This window comes from Neospora caninum, chromosome III (assembly GCF_000208865.1).
Source record: "Neospora caninum Liverpool complete genome, chromosome III".
NCBI lineage: Eukaryota > Apicomplexa > Conoidasida > Eucoccidiorida > Sarcocystidae > Neospora > Neospora caninum.
Genome location: NC_018388.1, coordinates 821930 through 839871, shown reverse-complemented (window position 1 = coordinate 839871; position 17942 = coordinate 821930). Strand labels below are relative to the sequence as shown.

The 17942-nt window shown below is 56.3% G+C and overlaps 3 protein-coding genes across 3 annotated transcripts; all 3 read right to left on the bottom strand.

Annotated features, from left to right (window-relative positions):
* Positions 1-1895: 1895 nt before the first annotated feature.
* On the bottom strand, positions 1896-8723 carry NCLIV_007910 (conserved hypothetical protein; the record flags this gene model as incomplete). The annotated part of the gene is made up of 3 exons (XM_003880303.1): positions 1896-2282; positions 2472-4673; positions 4833-8723. 3 exons carry the CDS (start codon positions 8721-8723, stop codon positions 1896-1898), a joined length of 6480 nt encoding a protein of 2159 aa, XP_003880352.1.
* Positions 8724-11948: 3225 nt separating this feature from the next.
* Positions 11949-13380, bottom strand: NCLIV_007905 (uncharacterized protein; the record flags this gene model as incomplete). Its single annotated transcript, XM_003880302.1, has 8 exons — positions 11949-12323; positions 12373-12465; positions 12519-12643; positions 12703-12765; positions 12818-12878; positions 12932-12991; positions 13076-13116; positions 13176-13380. The coding sequence occupies 8 exons, from the start codon at positions 13378-13380 to the stop codon at positions 11949-11951; spliced, it is 1023 nt and encodes a 340-aa protein (XP_003880351.1).
* A 1617-nt stretch (positions 13381-14997) lies between these two features.
* On the bottom strand, positions 14998-17243 carry NCLIV_007900 (pv1h14125_P, related; the record flags this gene model as incomplete). Its single annotated transcript, XM_003880301.1, has 7 exons — positions 14998-15228; positions 15350-15515; positions 15637-15803; positions 15970-16158; positions 16276-16473; positions 16573-16763; positions 17195-17243. 7 exons carry the CDS (start codon positions 17241-17243, stop codon positions 14998-15000), a joined length of 1191 nt encoding a protein of 396 aa, XP_003880350.1.
* Between the last annotated feature and the right edge of the window lie 699 nt (positions 17244-17942).

Sequence of the window (17942 nt, the reverse complement as noted above, 5' to 3'; positions counted from 1 at the left end):
GGCGGTTTAGCTGCGCCGCCTTTGAAGGGGGCGTCCAAACCATAAGAACTATAGAGCGCTCTGATATACAGCGTAACACAGCCTCGCGTTTCTTTCTCCTACATCCAGAGGAACCATTCCGTTCGCGAAAATGTATTACGGCAAAAATCCGTGCCTAGGCTTCCCGCCGTAGCGAGTGTCTGGCATTGGCGCCTACACAAAAAAAGCGGCAGTAGCTTAACCGGCGTTTTCCCTTCTGTTCTGAAGTGTGGTGTCGTTCCCAATTGTCAACTTTAAAAGGTGTGATCTTTTGCCTGTTTAAGATCAACGGGATCCAACAGAATGTGAATGCAGCTTTCGTCTCGCCCATGGGACAGCGTTACCAGTTGCAAGTCAAACTAAAAAAACCTAGATGAACAAAGGCACCTCGAGGTTCTAGTCGGAGGGAAATAACACTACAGTATAGAAATACACTGCGATTTGTCTCATATGGCGATAGCCAACTCTAGTTCCGCTTGGTCTTGTATCCAAAACCCGCGTCCGCCGACATAAGATTCAAGGCCTTTCCTCTTCTTGGCACTGACCACCGTAGTTTTAATGAAATCCTCCTCTCATCTCCTGAAACCACGTCGATATGCAACGATGAGTTTTTGTTGCAGATGACATGGACACCCACGCGTCCAACCACGGCTCCGCACGGCAGAGACTTCACGTTCCAGTGAAGAAACGGACGTGACCCTGCAGTCCTTTCAGGGAACTGCGGAAGATGGATCCGGCCTCGTCAGCAAAGAACACGCCAGGAAGGCGTTCCAACGCGAAATACGGTGTCACAATCACGACCGCTGAAGTTGCTCGAAAGTTTCTGAAAAAATTATGTAAGATACACTTTTGAGGGGATTCGGGTGAAGCCCCTTGCCTTGAAATGCGAAAGCAAAAAAACCTCTTGACGGACACTCAGGGACGACGCTGTCTTCAGCTCAAAGAACACAAAAATAGAAACACACTCAGCAGAAAGTGACAAAGAAGCAAAATCGGCAACATTTCGACCGTCCCTGCGGCGGATCATTCGCACCCTTTTTTGTGCGGTCGAAAGAGTCGACCGCACAAAGAAGAAACACGAGCCGGCGGAGGATTTTGAATGTTTTCTACACTCTGCTGCCTTTACGACGCCCAATGCGGGATCATTACATTCTCTTTGTCCGTTTCACAGGAGGAAGAGATTCCCGAAATCCACATCCACCGCTACCACGAGTTTCTAGCGAATGCAAGTACACCTTGTCCTAGCCCAACACAAGTGGCGTCACGCCCTGCTGTTTCTTCGACATCCAAAGGAATGGTTGCACACACATATTTGTGCACGATTTTCCTGTGATTCAGTTTCTTTCGTACGGCAGGCAGCCGCGATGACAGTTCTTACTCCGTAGAACACACCCACTCCCACCTTATTGCACAGACACCGAACAAGAACAGCTCTTCTCGCTACCAGTCGAGCTGAGAGCATCTCCCGGTGAACAGTCCCACACGCCTATCGCCGTGTTGCCTTGGCAAGCAACCGCCTGCTTGACCAGCTTCGGGAGGCCTGTCGGAAGGACGCCCAGCCTGTCGCCCTCAGTTCCACTATGCCCGACACGTCGTCGAATTTTTCTCCTCTGCTTCTTCCTATACACGCCACGCCCTTCCAGTCTCTGTCATGTACGGCGTTGTTTTCTTTCCGTCTACCCGTGGAATGAGGTGACGTGGTCTCGGCTGTGACGCAGAGAAGGACTTGTTCCACATGCCGCGCCGCATGTTCCCCCCGACTTTTCTGTGGCCATTCTGGCGCAGAAACCCGGTGCTCCGGCGTTTCTTGAACTTCAGAAAGGCACGTGCACCGAAGCGTTTCGTCTTCTCTTCCCCGCCGTTACTATTTCCACGATCTACCGCGTGGCTTGTTTCGCGTCTCTTCTCTTACCCTCGGCGTCGTCCTTCGGGCCTCCGGCGAGACCGTGAAACACGAGCTCCCGGTGTCTCCGTGAGTCATCCCCGATAGGGATAGGCATGCCATACTTGGCAACTCGTTCATCGAGGAACGCCACAAGGCGGTCCAGTTCAACAATATTACATGTTTCCAAATCGAGTTCATCCTCATCGTAGACATAGTCCTTGTCCTGTGTTTCCTCTTCAAATTGTCTCGCACATTTCGTTGTCAACCTGGACCCTTCTTCCTCTGTCTTTTTCCCCGGCTCCGTCTCAGCCAGTCTCGTTGTCTCGCTCTCCCCCTTCTCCTTTCTCTGCCTGCGGATCCCCAGCCGTCTCTCAGCTCTCTGGAGACAGTGGAAGCAGAAGCACGGCATTCGCCTGCAGAGAAACTGCGTGAGTTCGGACGGATCTACGGGTCTGACCTGCGATGCGGAGCAACACGCGTCGCCTTTCCTGTTCCCCCCTTCCGACAATCCCTGCATAACACAGCCATGCCTCTCAAGGCCACCGGTCAGTTCCTCCTGCGTCCTTACCCCCCCTTCGCCGTGCTTGAGACGGGGCGACGCAGACCGACACAGCGACAAATTGTCTTCCTCCGCCAGAGCGCTGCGCACTTGAGCATCTGCCGCTGCGTACTCCGCCGCTGCTGCGCAGTGTTGAAGGGCGTAGAGCCTCTCCCCCCTCTCTTGAAGAGCTTGCTGCAACCGGTCGGCCAGTTGCGCCGAGCGTTCTCTCCCTTCGTTCTCTCGCGTCGTTTCTCGCTCGCTCGTGCTTCGCCGAGCCGACCTCGCCGGAGAAGGGAAAGACGCACCCGAAGAGTCGGCGAAGGACGAGAGGCGCTGGATCGGAAGCCTGCAACGGAGACTGGGAGGAAGAACAACCGGATGAACTCCATTGAAGGTCCACCGAACGAGACACCCGGGATGCTTTTTCCGAGCTTCTATCGGCTGCGGACTGGTGCGACGCTCCAAGAGCGGATGCGGGAACGCAAGCGGGCGACGCGACGACGGCCCAGAGGGGGAAGAAGGTAAACTTGAGACGTCTGGAAACGGGCGAGAGGATGGTGACGCTTTCGCAGGAGTGCAGGATGACGCGGAAGAGGAGAGATGCAAGAAGTCTGCTTTCCTCGCGCTGGATGGGTACCGTGCAGATTTCTTTTCATTCGCCGGAGTACGCGAACCTTCTGCGCTCTCCGCCTCAAGACTGGCAATGTTGGAAGCGAGCGAACGAGAGATAGACGATTCACTGACAAGCGCATTTCTCGGCGTACTGGCACAGAACAGTTGGGTCTCACATCCAGAAATCGCATGCAGAGGAGAGAAAGAAGAACACGGATCGCCACTCTTGTTCTCTCCAGCGCCATCGAGGTCCGAATCACGGGGCGTGTGGTCCCGAGCCTCGCCATCCGGAACGGGAAGGTCGGCAGCGCAGCGACCATCTTCTCCGGTCGGCGCCGATGAGACGGCCGGTCTTGGAGGACGCGGCAAAGCCTCTCTCTCTTCTTTCTGCAAAAACGTCCTCTCCACGCGTTCTGTGGTGTCTCGTCGTCCGTCCGGGCGCTCCTGCGCGCCTCCGTCCGCTTCTTCCCACACGCAACCAGAAGACCACTCGTCACCCGCGGAAGACGGGCAGAGACGAAGCAATTCGGCAGAGATGTAACACCCGAACGGCGGCACATGGAGGTCCTCTGTCTGTACACCCAGGGCACCTTGAAGAGCCAGCAGTGCGGACTGGTGAGTCACAAAGATCTGCAGCAACGGCGGTTGGGAGTCGGCCGCCTCCTCGTGCTCGTCCGCTCGCTCTTCCTCTCCTTTCGTGCTAATGTCTGTCTCCCCCTCTCTGCCTTCCGCGTTTCGCCCGGTCTCGGTCTCTAGCTCGACTTCTCTCTCTCCGTCCTTGCGCGTGTCTTCTGCGCCAGGACGCGTCGCTCCGCACGCCTGCGCTGCTTGGCTCTCCTGAGGTCTCTGCGCGTGGCAGCTTTCTTCGCGCGCGAGACACCAATCAGCCATCTGCTCAAGACGCCCCGTGAGTTCGAGGAGAGAGATTCCCCCTGCCCGCCAACCCACTTCTTCTTCCTCGCCGAATTGAAGACGCGTGATGACGTCGGCTCCAAGAAAAATCGCTTGCAGCAGCGAGGCCGACGCCGCGCCCCCCGGTGTCTCCTTTTCCCCACTTCCTTCTTTGCACTGGCTGTCTTCACCCTCCCCTTGCGGCAGCTGTCTCTCTCTTGCCTCGGGCTTCCTCTCGAGATCCTCGCCCTGCTCGCCACTCTTCCCGCCTGCTCCAGAGTCTCGCGCCCCGTTCGCGTCTGCCTCTCGCGGGTCTCGGCTTCCCTCACTCCCTCCGCCCGCCCGCTCCCCCGTCTCCTCTCCCTCGCTGGGCTCTTCGCTCCGCGCCGCTCGCCTCGGCCCCAGGATCCCCGCGACCTGCGACGGGGAAGAGGACCGCTGCTGGGAGAAAGACGCCGGCGAGGCCGACGCTGCATGCGCCTCGTCAAAGTGAGAAAGGACAGAAGACTGACGCGAGATGTCCCCGCAAGACGTGGCGAAGGAGGCAGTCGTCGGCGCGTCTGGAGCTCCCGGAGCGAAGTGGAACGCGCCGTTACTCAGTGGAGGAGGCGGCACACCGTGAAAGAGATAGGTGCTGTACGAGGAGACGAATTTCTTCATGACCTTCAACCCCGCCTTCTCCTCCCACCCCGTCAGCTGCCGCAGCAGATCGGACTCTGCACGCAGCTGCGCAAAAAGACGCACACACAGGAGGCGTCTCTTGTGAAGAGGTCTTGGCAAAGATGCGAGAACATGTGCAGAAAACAAAACACTGACCGCTTTCGATTCTCTCTCTGGTGCTCTGTCTTCTGCATTCGCGACTCGCGACACCTCGCGAAAACTCACCAGCTTTTCTCCCGAAAACATGCACGCACACTTGACGGTGGACAGCCGACGAGCCTCTCGCGGCGCGAAACGGGGGGATTCGAAGCGCCCCGCCACCCCCACCTCAGCTGCGACGGCAGATCTGCGAAACCACGCTATAACTTCCTCTTGCCCTACCTGCATGCATGCTCTCTGGTAGCAGGCCGACTGCGCGAGTGTCCGCTGCTTGAGAAGCTTCACAATTTGACTCTTCGCTTTCAGCGCGAAGGCGAGTGGAGACCCCGAAGCGGCGACGTGGAGGCTGGGGAAGTCCGATGTCGCTGAAGAAAGAGGCAACCCGGACGCGAATGGAAAGCTAGACCTCGCAGGTCCCGGAGGGTTTCCCGCCTCTTCTCGCGAGCAGAGATCGCGACTGTTGCTCGCGTTCCGCTCTTTCCCGTCCCTCGGGTGTTCCCTCCCGCCCGCAATGAGCGCTTCCTTGCCGTTGATCTCCACACACTGCTTCTCCACCCTGTCTCCGTCGCCGCAGCTCGCCACGGCCTCTTTGCCGGCTCGCCAATCAGCCGGCGCCTCTTCGCTTCCTCTCTTGTTCTCTTTGCACAGCGACGATCTCCCGGTGCGCATCTCCGCTTCACGGTGGGTGGCATCGCCGCCGAGCTCTTCCTTCGCCTCCGTGGTGCCTCGCGTCGCGGCGTCGAGACACGCCGCACCGCTCGGGTTTTTCCCTCCAGGGGCGAGTCTTTCTTCGACGCTGCTCGTCGCTTGCCCGACGTGCCGAGGCGCGGCGCTTTGGCCGCTCGCGGGCGTGACGAGGAGCGCGGAAGGCGACTCGTTACACGTGTCGAGAGGCAGGCACGCAGTGTTCTTCTGAAGTGACCAGGAAGGCCGATCCCCGCTCGCGGCGCACGCGCAGCCGCCCTGGGACTCGCGAAAGATCGCCGGCCCGTGGAGGAGACCTGCGAGGACTCCCGCCGCGGTCTGTTGACACCGCAGCGACTCTGTGCTGCAGAGAAACAGGGACGCGTGTCGATTGAGGACGAACGCCGCGCCCTCCAGAGCGTCACCGGCGACGCCCCGCGAAGGCGCGTTTTCGGGGCGCTCTCGAGCGGAAGCCAAGCCGCTGAGTGAGCACTCGCCCAGCTCGCCGGACACAGCCGAGGGCGACGGCGGGGCACGCGGAGCAACGGCTGAGAGCGGCGGAGTCTCTGAGGATCCTGGAGGAACCTGGCGATCCGACTCGCCCCGGGGACGACCAGAGACCGGCGAGGTGCGGTCCCTCATCTCGCCTTCCCTGAGGGGCGGATCCCGAGCAGAAACTGAAGGACAGACGGGTTGACGGTCGCCCGCGAAGCTGCGGATGCGGACCCCAGAGTCGGACTGGCGACACGCAAGGGTACAGCTCGGATCGCCAGGGCGAGGAGGGTCGGAAGAATTAGCAGGCGAGACACCAGCGGAGACGTGAAGAACGGAGGCCATGCTTGACTCCCAGTTCGAAATCGAAGAACAGGACGGTTCAACGCAGTGGAGAGACAAAGTGTCAGACTGAGACAGCCAGGAAACCGCAGGCTCGGGCGCTGCCAGAGAAGACTCGCCAGCACAGGTTCGCGCGCATGCAGACGCAAGAGGCGATAAGGCGCTCGAACCACCTGACTGGGAGGCAACCTTTGTCGGCGCGCCCGCGCAAGCACTGTCTGTCTGCTGCCAGGCTTCCCGCTGCAGCGTTTCGCGGGGACCTCGGGGACTGTCACTTCCCCTGTGGCGCCGGCAAGCTCTCTGCGTCTCGCCAGAATGGGGCTCTTGTGTGTGAAGAGAGCGCAGGGTCTGTTGACCGCCTTCTTGGGCTTCTTCCCTCTCCAGCTTCGCCAGGCGCTCGCGCAGGAAGGCGTTCCTCAAAATGATGCGCTGCGTCCGCCGCAGCGCACAGCCGATGCATGCGGCCTGTTGCCAGCCCGCTGCCGTGAGCAGTCCAGGCGCGCAGTTAAACGGCCACGCAGACGGCGAGCTCGCGAGGGCCCGAACCGGCGCGAGAGGCGCGCCGGTTCGGGCCGAGATCTCTGCGGCGTGAGAACCCGGAAGCACGGACGCGAGGGAAGAGACAGCTCGGCCGTCGCCGGGCGGCGCGCGGGACGGCGATCCGGAAGGAGAGGACTCCGCGGGAAAGGCTTTGTCGAAGCCGTCGTTCTGAGCACACGCAGGCGGTCGCCCTTCCGGCCCCCTCTCAAAGTTCCCCGGAGAAGCAGCGCGCCAGGTGTGCGCCGACGCGCAGGCGACGAGCGCCTCCGTTCCGGAGGAACAGGACCGCGAGCGAGACGAGATAGGGGTGGAGGAAGACGAAGACGCGGTGGATGTGGGGTCTGGAGACTGAGGAGACACAGGAACGGGGAGCGACGCCAGGAAAGGCAAGGTTGAAGTCCTCGACTGTGTGTGAAATCTGCCACTGCCAGGCTGCGCGCCAGGAGTGCCCGTCGACACCAGTCCACACGTGCACACGCCAGGCGTGCTGTTTGCTTTCCGTTTCGTGCCTGTCGCGTTCTTCCGCAGAGAGTCGCCTGGAAAAGCCGCCGATCCGTCCGGCTGCATGCACGCAGGGTCCACACAGGACGCACGCACCCTCCCTCCTCCAGTGGCGACACTGAAGGATTCGCACGTGCCTCTCTTCTCAAGGCTGCTTTCTTTCGGCGGCCGCGAAGTCGCCCTCCCCGCCCCTCCGCGTTCTTCAACGGTTTCCGGCAAGCTGGCAACGACGCCCCGAGCCGTTCCTTCCAAACGCTTCTCTGCGCCTAAGCAGGGCGCCGCTGAGGCGCCCGCAGTCGCGTCTGCCGTTGCCTCCGAGCATGCGAGAACCGAGCTCGGCGGAGATATCTCGCGAGATGCACTCGCGAAGTGGGCGCCGTCGGTCCCAGCAGCAGCCAGCGCGGCGGCTCTTCTCTCTGTTCCAGTTGCCGGGGCGGCGCTCTTCGCTGTCTTACAGCCAGGATCCGCAGCGGGCGAGGGGCATCCTGCAGAAGGCGCGCCTGAATCCGGAGCGCTCACTGGACTCGAGGCACTCAACGGGGCGCCTGTCTCCGGCCGCAACATCTGCGCGCGCGGACCCGCGACATCGCCTAAGAAGACATTCTCTGGGCCATTCGAAACCTCGAGGTCACCCTCTCTGTCGCCACACACAAGGCCTGGCGTGTCTCGTCTTGGGAAACCACCTGCAGAATGCGGAGTCTCCAAATCGACTTGCGTATCAGCTGCCAGCAAGTCTGGGCTCGCCGCCGGCTTCCCTCCCGCTACGTCCCGCGAAACGCGAGGCCTTTCGCCGCATGGCGGTTCTCCATTCTGTACGCTGTTTTGGACTCGCATGTCGCCCCCCTCGCCTGCTTCTTGCAGTCTTTTCGCCTGCGGCTCCAAGTCGTCCGCCGCCACCGCCGACTCTGATTTCTGGAGTTTTGAAGAGGAGCTGTCGATTTTTCGGCTGTCCTCTTCCGAGGGCGACTCGGCTCTGTCCACCGACGGGGAAGGCCGGCGGGAGTCTGGGCCGGCCGAGATCAAGAGATTCTCTTTCGGAGTCCGCGCGCCGTGCCGCATGAAGAGGCAGGCCCCGATCAGTTCCGCCCGATACCGTCCAGCGACGCGGACGCTGAAGAGGCCCTGCCGCAGCATCTCGGCTGCGAGCGCACTCGACTCGGGGGTTGCTGCCGCGGTGGAGTCCACATTCTTTCCCTTCTGAGCAGGCAACGCGTTTGGCATACGGCCTGGAGCGGTCGCGGGTGGTGCGGCGCACTGGATAGACGCATCGCGCGAGGCTGCGAATGAACAGCCGGACAGGAGCGCCTCTCTCGCAGGGCGGGGTGCCGCCGACTTGGGAGCGACGAGGCACGACGCAGGACTCTCCCCACAGGGGGCGAGAAGACGAGGGTTCGCCATTCCGTCTCGTCGCAGAAGAGCCAGTGCAAAGGAGATGAAGGAATCGAATGGACAGGCGTCCGCATGCACGATGCGAATTTTACGGTTGACGGTTTCTCCCACTGCTTCAGAGGCCACGTTCGAACAGAGAAAACAGACCTGTTTCCCTTTCTCTCCCTCCTGAGGACGGACGGCTCCAAGAAAAATCAAACACGATGAGAACCTCTTGCGTACTGTGAGAGCCTCCTCCCTTCTTCACGCTTTCCTTGAGAAACACGAGAATTCGCTTCTTGACTCCCCTGCCAACACGCCAGAGCCAAGACACGACAGGGAGTCTGAGAGCCGCAGAAATCCCCACACGCTGCTGTACAGCTGTACAAGCCCGCACGGCTCGGCAGTTGCCTTACTGTCGCAGAAGGCTGTGCACGGTTAATACAATTAATCGTGAAGTTTGTGCGTTCCGAGGAAAACAGCGATACAGTCGGGGTGTCTCTAGAATCACAAGATGTCCAAACGAGAAGTCACACCAGCGGAAAGTGGAGGGGCGCGCGTAAAAGTGGCGGCTCAGGGGGACACAAAGAAAGGGAAACACCCATACCTGCTCGAGACTTGCCTGTCGGCACCAGAAACCGCGGTTCCAGTTTCCGCATGCAGTCAGCTGAATGAGCCGAGAACTGAACACGCGAGGGAAAACGAAAGCCAGCAGGGGAACGAGAAAAGAGGACCACGAGAGAAAGAAGAGGCAAAGAAGCGAAAGAATACGATTCTCACAGGGGCAGTCTAACGAGGCCGGCACGCATCTCAGGGCGACTATCTCGGTGACGCACGACGAACCGCCAACAGGGAAGCGCAGGACGCGAGAAGAAGGCTGTTCGCCTGCCTCGCATGGGCACAGACAGACCTACGCGGGGGCGGATGGTCCAAAACGACCGGAAAGGCAAGGCTTACAGCTTGCACGACAATCAAGGCGACAGAAGCACACCAGAGAAGAAGCCACCAAAGGAGCCGTACGGCTGGTAATATCTGCTATTTCACAAGTCCCTCTACGTGAGCCCCACCTTCTCCAGGGGAAATACAGACAGAAACAAGCGTCAACAAGGAAAAGGGACGAAAACGGCTGAGAGACCCAGAGAGTAGTCACACGCACTGGCGGAACAACGCACACAGCTGGGGGTTCCTACGAGACACGTGCATATAAATGCTGATTACCATCACTACGTTGTACAACGACAGCTACGCAAAGTGTGAATCCGCAGATCACCTAAAAAGCAGATGGAACGCCAACAGACGAACCTAGCGCGAGTCAGAACACGGTGCCAGCGGAGGAGACCCTACAGAAGAAGTACGCAAACCGAAGAACTCGGAAGAAGCGCACGAGAGTCTTGCCTGCGAAGTAGAGTCACCACAACCCGTGAATTCCTGGTGCAGGGGCAAGAGGGCAAGTGAGCTAGAGCAGGTCGAGAGAAGAGCACGTATAGAACGCCGCCTGATAACGAGTGAAGAGGCACGCGAGCGACACTGCTGCTGCCCGAGCAGCGAGCACAAGCACCAGTGAATAGGACGAAGGTCAGCCATAGTGAACGAGAAGAGAAGTACCAGCGGGAGACAGCTTTACAAATCCAGACACAGAACACAGAGAGGGCAGCCACGCGTGGCGAGGCGGTGGTCGAAGGATTTGCGGGACGGTTCTCGACGAATCTTCCGACGGCGAAGCCGGGAAGAGCTTCGAGAAAATGCCAGTATCGCAACTCATCCCAACAGTTCACACGAAAGCAGGGTCACACAGTGCAGATTTCCTCGGGGGGCTATATCTCCCTCTCTCCTACGCTGCGCAAGCTCCGTTGCAGGAGAGAACACCAGCGAGAGAGTGTACAGTTTTTTGAATAAATAAAGGGTGTGGCGGAAGAATCGCGGACTGAAACGCTACAGGGGGTTCACCACCCCCGCGGAAGAGAAAGTCGCCAACTCTGAGCTCCCCTGTGGGATTCTTTGAGCCAGGCGCCAAAACAGAATCCGTCGTAAAAGGAAACGCAGGTTCCACGGAGTACTGTCCTCGCACAGAAGCCGCACATTCGCAGCGCAAAGTGCGTTTGACGGAACACAGTGGCAGACGGAAGGAGTAAACCAGAGGAAGATATCCCTTCGGAAGAGAGCTGTTCACACCACCGCTGTGCCGCTGCATGGCAAGGATAGCAGACAGAAAAATAAAACGGCCGCTGCATCCAGAATCCCGCCGCTATCTGCGACACAACAGGACAATGTCATCGGGAATGGGGAGTCACAAAACAGAAATGTTGGGTTGTTACCGGAGAGAAGCTGCAACTTTTCTCTGTTGCAAGAGCACTTGCCCCCTCATGCCTTTCGCTGCCGTAGTTGCTCGCCCGCGTCTAGGATAGTATATATTCCGCTACTCTCTCTTTCAGGGGGGCCGCTCAAAATGGCCCTCTCCAACCTTGCGGTGCCCTATGCACAGCGTTGCGCCACAAAGACAGCAAGAAAAGCGCCACTCAGTAGAGCTTCTCAACAAGCATAGTTCCGACACAATGTACAGTCCAATGGAAGATGGGAAACGTGCTGGCCGTCGGAGAGAAAATACTTTTTACTGTGCACATCCGCATGTGCAGTGAGGGCGTACCTGTCATGCAACAGCGGTCTTGATGGTGAGTTGCTGGTAAACATAGTTCTCATGCAATCCGCTCTCCATCGCTGGTTTCCGCAGATGCAGTTGGGCATGCCTCTTCTGACACCGGTGAGGGTGAGTTTAACTGCAAATTTAGTTGCCTGGATGGTGCGTCCTGGTGGCTAATGACTCGCTGGGAAGGTCACTCTATTTAGCAGCGTGTCGCACAATACCGCGCAGATGCGGTGGAGTGGCTCAGAGACTGGGTCTGTGTCGGGCCGAAAGGTCTTGCCACAATCCACTTTCACCTGAAACGGCTCTCGTGGAAAGTGCGTGTGCCGAACACTACATCGCGGTCGCTGGGCGTTCGCGCAACAGGGTGGATCGATACAAGGGAGCAAAAGTGGTATGTCCGCCTGAATCCAGGAGCATTGCCTGTGTGTTTAAAAAAGCGGCATACATTAGACTGATATCAGAGAGTGGGGCTTCAGCGATTTTCCAGCTCGTTGATTTCACGCAACAAGACAATCTCGTCAGGATGCAAGGTCTCGTGTCAAATGGCGGGCGCTGGCGTTTGGCTCTCCACTGAGAGACAAAGGAAGAGTTTGAATGAAGCGTGTAGCCTGTCAGATCCACGTCCGTTTGAGGATTTTCGACGGAATGTAATAGCGAGCAAGATAGTCGAAGCCTAAACTGGTAATCGCTTCGATCTCGAACTTCGTATCGTGCTCCATCATGAATAAACACTGCTCTTTCAGCCTCTCGCAATTACGTATCTTCGGGTGTACCAGCAGACTTTTTAACAACGCTCTGTCACGGTTAAGTAGGCACAACCGGACATCCAGGGGCAGCTGCTTGAGATCTTCAGAGCACAAGCCGATCCAGTGCAAAACTGCACATCTGACCAGTGGCCCCTCAAAAGCCTTGCTGCCATATTGGTACGACAGGAAAATGCTGATGCCATGCGGATCGAAGTCCCCCACATAACCGCACTGAAACGACTTCCTATTCAGCGAGATGACTGAGCGCAGACAGAATGAAACTCCCTACTTCTATGTTCAGTGACATTTGAAGGTGTCGGAGCAGTTTGCGAGTTGCGAAGTCTGGGAACCCCTTTCCCGTAATCAGGATACATGGTATGATCTGCGGGTTGTGAAATTCGACGCTTGTGTCGATAAGAGGTGGCGTTCTCTTACATTCCATATTTGTTGCTCGCACAAGGTTTGGAAAACTGCGTCTTTCTCGACGACAATTATGTAGCTCGCGTGCGATTCAATCTTGTCGACTTCCAACAAAGTTTCCGAAATAAGGACCCCTGTCCCTGTGACGTTTCTCGATGAAAATACCTTTAGCCATGTGCTGTTTTGGTTATGCGTTGACCTGTTCTGCGGCAGTCAAGCGTTAGGGACCCTTTCAAAAAGGTCAGCATGCCAGCTACAAGCCCTGCGAAACGAACCTTATATATCTAAACATGTCCTCGCAGGAAGTGCCTTACCTTTTTGGGAGGCGAAAACGTTAAGACAGTCACGCGGGATCTCAAGCCAGGATACTATTTGCTGTACGCTACGTGAGCCTCTGAGAAAGTGATTCTGAAGCAAGGCAAACACACCTGCAACTGGACGTTGACTTGTGCCTGTGTATCAAACACGTTAACCAATCTGTAGAATAGCTCCCGCTGCGTTGCCGCACGACTCTGGTCACGCGTGCTTTAATTTGCAAGGAAAAGAATGGATCCATTGAGGAAACAACTCACACTCATCAGGAGGCCATGTATCTGGTCCAGTAGCGAGAGGACTGACCAGAAACCCATTTCGAATCCAGTTACCGTTTCTCCTCCTTTGATGCTGACTCACCCCAAGTTAGTTTTTTGACTCCAAATTTTCGCAGCCGTTCTGTCTGGCTTGCCTTAGTCAGGCAAGTAAGATGCTCGACGTCCCGATCAGCAAACCAGCCGATCACCCTCAGCACGTGCTCTTCAAGAACGTGTTCAACAGGAGCTATCTGCTGCAGGTTTTTGGCCTGTGCTCGTGCATCTTGTGACTCGCACACTACCTTCATCTTTAGGAGGCGTCTTCCGGTTAAAAGGTCTCACGATTGGTAGTCAGAAATCTCGAAGGAGAAACTTCTGTTGGCAAAAAAGGAAAGTGGTAAATTTGTCGTACAGTACGTACACGTCAAAAGCCGCCTACACGACAATGCGTCAGATGCGCCTATCTGAACCCTTGCCGCCCCAGCAAAATTTCTCCCTGAGCGATAAACCCCCGCACTAGAACCGTCAGAGCCCCCTTTAAACCTTGCACATGATGCAAGCAGCTGCTAGAGGCACGCTTCCGACCGCTGCATACCAGCGGACACAAGTAAAGGGATAACTGAGGGCGATCATTTCGATTTGTTTCCGGCAACACCCTTTTCCTAAGTGTTCCATCCAGGTAAAGGGATTTGCCACCACGCTGCGGCACCAACATCTAGCGCCATCATTCTGGCGACCAAGTCATTGGCGTGCAGTGAGGATGGAAGGTGGCCAGCCGCCTCCACTCCCTCAGAATCGGTACCGAAATCTGTGATTCGCCATGTCAGTCGTTGCCCCTAAAAGTCAGATGGCCCGGGGTCGCCTTCTTTACCCCGTCTCACAAAAAAACCACCCCCTGGTTCATTCGCAGCCAAACCCGTTCAGCACTGATGCATACTTCGTTGCGGGACTCGTATTTGGCTCTCATTTTCCCGCGAAAAGACGTGGTCACGACACCAACTGACTGTTTCAGCCACTAGCCATATTTATTTCTCATGCGTCTAGGTCGAGCAGTGTTTCTACATTTGATTATCAGTTTCAAAGCTGTCAACAATGGCATTAGAAGCATTGTGAGTGTTCCAGGATCGCGGCGGTGCAGAACCCAGAAGCCTGCATTCTGATCGATTGGACTTCAATTGAGATGTGGCACATCCTCGCGTGTGCAACAGACAATCCCAGCTAAATCACTGCTTCTCGGGAAAACGCTTCCCTGACCGAAACCCCAGTCGTCTGTCACAGCTCAGGGTGTGAGTAGTTCCGGGTAAAGATACAAACTAGACTTGAGCCAGTGCCTGCCTGCTGGAGCAGCAGTGGGGAGACGGATAGCAGACCCACCAACAGGTTGGGACCCTTCAGGTGCTTGACAGCCGAAACAAGGTAGGTAGTCGATTTAAAAAGGCTTTCACAGACATCCGAAAAGCTAACATAGCAACAAATTGACAAACTACCAGACAAGTGGACAAGAATCTTAATGAACATACAGTGGTCAGCCGCCTCATTCACACCGGCTCACCACAACCCTCTACCGCAGATGCCTTCAAACCCAAATCTGTTCAGTCGTCATGAGCCACCAATTCTGTATGCCCCCTAATACAAGGCACTTCGAATCAGTTGTTCGCATGCGTAATAACGGCACCATTCATTGGCTTTAGTAACACAAGGATATCTGAAGGGTTGCGGGGGACACAACTAAGAGTTACGTCTTTGCCGCGTTTCCTACGGACTCCTCGGAAAATATGACACCAAGATGAGAGTTTTAGTGAGTAGGCGGGTACATCGGTGAAACCCGGGCACTGGGATAAGCCCTCGGGCTGCCTTCGTAAATCGCTTGGGGCTAGTATAACTGGTGAATCTCTCGCCACGACAGAAAGCCTCAGGACTTCCAGTTACTTCTGGAAACCAGGAGAAGATTGACTGTTGCACTCATGTGACATTGATTGAGCTGCAGGCCGGACATGAGGGGGCGCAGTAGCAAACCCACCTGGCGGTAGGTATGGATCACTTTCGATAGGCGGCGGACGCGATGAACTGTCGTACACAGGAGGAGCCCACACCGGCGTCTCGTAAATATATCGAGGCGGCCCCTGCTCGTAGATCGGTTCCTCTTCAATTATTTGCTGCAAACAAGTTGCAACAGACGCACAAGGCATATCGTTTACAAGTCCTCTGGGAACGGTACTTGCACGCTGATTTGGTGCCAGTTTGCTGTCCTGTAGTCGACACTGCTAGTCAGCTTACGTTTTGCAGGACTGGATGAATGATCGGGGGCGGTTGCGGGACGGGGACTTGAACGGGTACTTCGACAACTTGATCGACGTAGCGGGGCACCGGAACTTCCTTGTAAACATCAACTGGTACTTGATGTGGAACCCGCACAACCCTGATGCTTTCTTGGGCAACATGCCTAAGCGCGAAAAAAAAAACAGATGTAAGACTGAACGTAAGTTATGCCCGGCCGAGCAAATCCCGAATGCCGTCCCATGTTCCCGCGACGCCCATCGAAACTCCATACTGTCAGTACTTACACTGGCACTTCGACTAGCTTCTCGTAGAGTTTCTCCTTCTCAACCGGGATGACCCTGGCAGGTACCGGGTAGTACTCAGGGACGTCATAGTAAACAGGAACTTCAACGGGGACTTCTACTTCAGGTCCGGGAACCGGCACCATAATTGGCTTCTCCACTACGACATCCTGCACGCAAAAGTTCACAGCATGCGACAAGACCAGTGAAAGCGGGACGCACCTAACGTCGGCTACTCAGAGAGTTCTCTTTTCAGTGTCAGGCTGCCTGGTTCTGTGTCAAGTTGTTGTCGGGTCGTCTGCTGAGTTCAGCCTGAAAACGTTGTACGCGACTCACATGCACTTCCGGTACTTCCACAATCTTCTCAATAGTTTCATAGATCGGTTTTTCAATAATGCGTTCCTGAGGGACGTCAATGTACTCGATCGGCCCAGGAACATGGCGAATCTTCTCAACAACCTTGACCTCAATGCGGGGGACTTCACGGATTTTCTCGACGGGGACCTCGACAATCTCGACTCTCTCCTGAACATCACCAGCGCAAAAAGGGTGCCATAATGTTAAAACAAGCCGGACGCTGTACAGTCGCACTTTGAGGAGGGTAATCAGGAACTGTGACCCGACCAAAATTAACATGCTTACCCGATATTTCACTACTTCTTGGATCTGTGGAACCTCTACATATTTTTCCACATACTGGATCTGTGGGACCTCCACATATTTCTCTACGTTTTGTACGTGATACCGTGGGACCCTATGGACTACTTCTTGGACTTCGACGCGAGGAACTTCTCGACGAATCTCATGTATTTGGGGGACCTCGACGATCTTTTCAATCACCTGAAGAGTCGCCAGAAACACGCAGCACATGGGCACCTCCATATACGCCTGAGACGACGGGTGATTCGGGCTGAGATTTCGACCTGAGACGGTTCTTACCTGGATCTGAGGGACTTCGACGATCTTCTCTACCCATTGAATGTCAGTTCGAGGCACTTTTCGAATCACATCTTGCACCTGTATCTTTGGCACCAGTTTCTCAACTACGTGGATCTCAGGAATTTCTACAATGCGGTTCCGCCTGATGGTCTGATTTATGAGTGGAACGTAAATTGTGTTTGGTGGTGCTCCTGACAGACAGAATAAACGCCGCAGTAGTTGTTCTCTTGTGCCCGCACATCACACACAGCTTCGCTCGTGAGCCTATTCCATGCTGTAACACGACCGGCTTAATCCAATATCCATGTTCGACGCTCTTGAGGTGGCGCAATAAGGCAAATCACGTCAACAATACGCACACTGCCACCAGCCCCATGTTCACTGATGTAGGAACCGCGCGGAGACCGAGCCGGGCAAGGCGTCGAACGAATATTGCCAGTAAACCACCCTAATGCGCAGTTCCTGCCAGCGCAGTGCCAGCAAAACGGGAGACTCCAGAGATTCCCAACGGCAGCAAAGCAACGACACATCCTCCGCCGATACTGATATATACTTGCTGCGAGGTAGCAGACAGCGTAACACACGGCAGACTAAACTGTGATTAAGGACGCCCGGTCCTTACCGTTAACAGGAGAGCCTGGAGGCTGGCAAAACCCTCCCTGCTGGGCCATCGTTTCCAGAAGCCTTGCAGACACTGGCACCGCCGTGCCCGAACAACGACGTGCTAACCCGGACGTAGACGCTCTTCTACAAGGATCGAGCCGCATCTCTGAGCCACTGTGGCTGACACCCGGAAAGGCTCAAAAGACAGACTTGGGACGCAAGAGCCACCGCATCTCAAAGGTACGGCAAATTCGCGCGATTTCTGTCAACTGGCGTTGCATCATGCTGTTGAATAGATACCAGGCTCACCGTCGGTGCCATACAGAGCAACGGCGACGACCCACGGCTTAAAACATCTGAGGTGTACGCCTCACGGGATTGTTAGAGACGTCGTCTCTGGAAGAGGCAGGCTGCAAAGCATACCACAAAAAGTTGCACGTGTCTTCAAAGGTAAGTTCCCTGGCGACACACGTCGGAAATTTAAGGCGCACAATGGAACAAAGGAGGTACCAAAGCCTAGCGGGGAAACGGTACTTGAAGCTCAGGCTGTGTTACAGTCGGTCGCACGGACACGCTGCTACCCACCAGCGCATGCGTGACAGTGTCGAGTTGCAGCGCTGGCACACGGCTTTTCGGTTGCGCGGTCCGAGTCAGCTGTCAACTGGGGACGGAGTAGTGTCCGTACACTGCTGCCGGTAAGGTCTGCTGTGTGACTGACACTTGCTGCACAAAGGCCGCGTACAACAAAAAGCGCATTGTACTTCTAG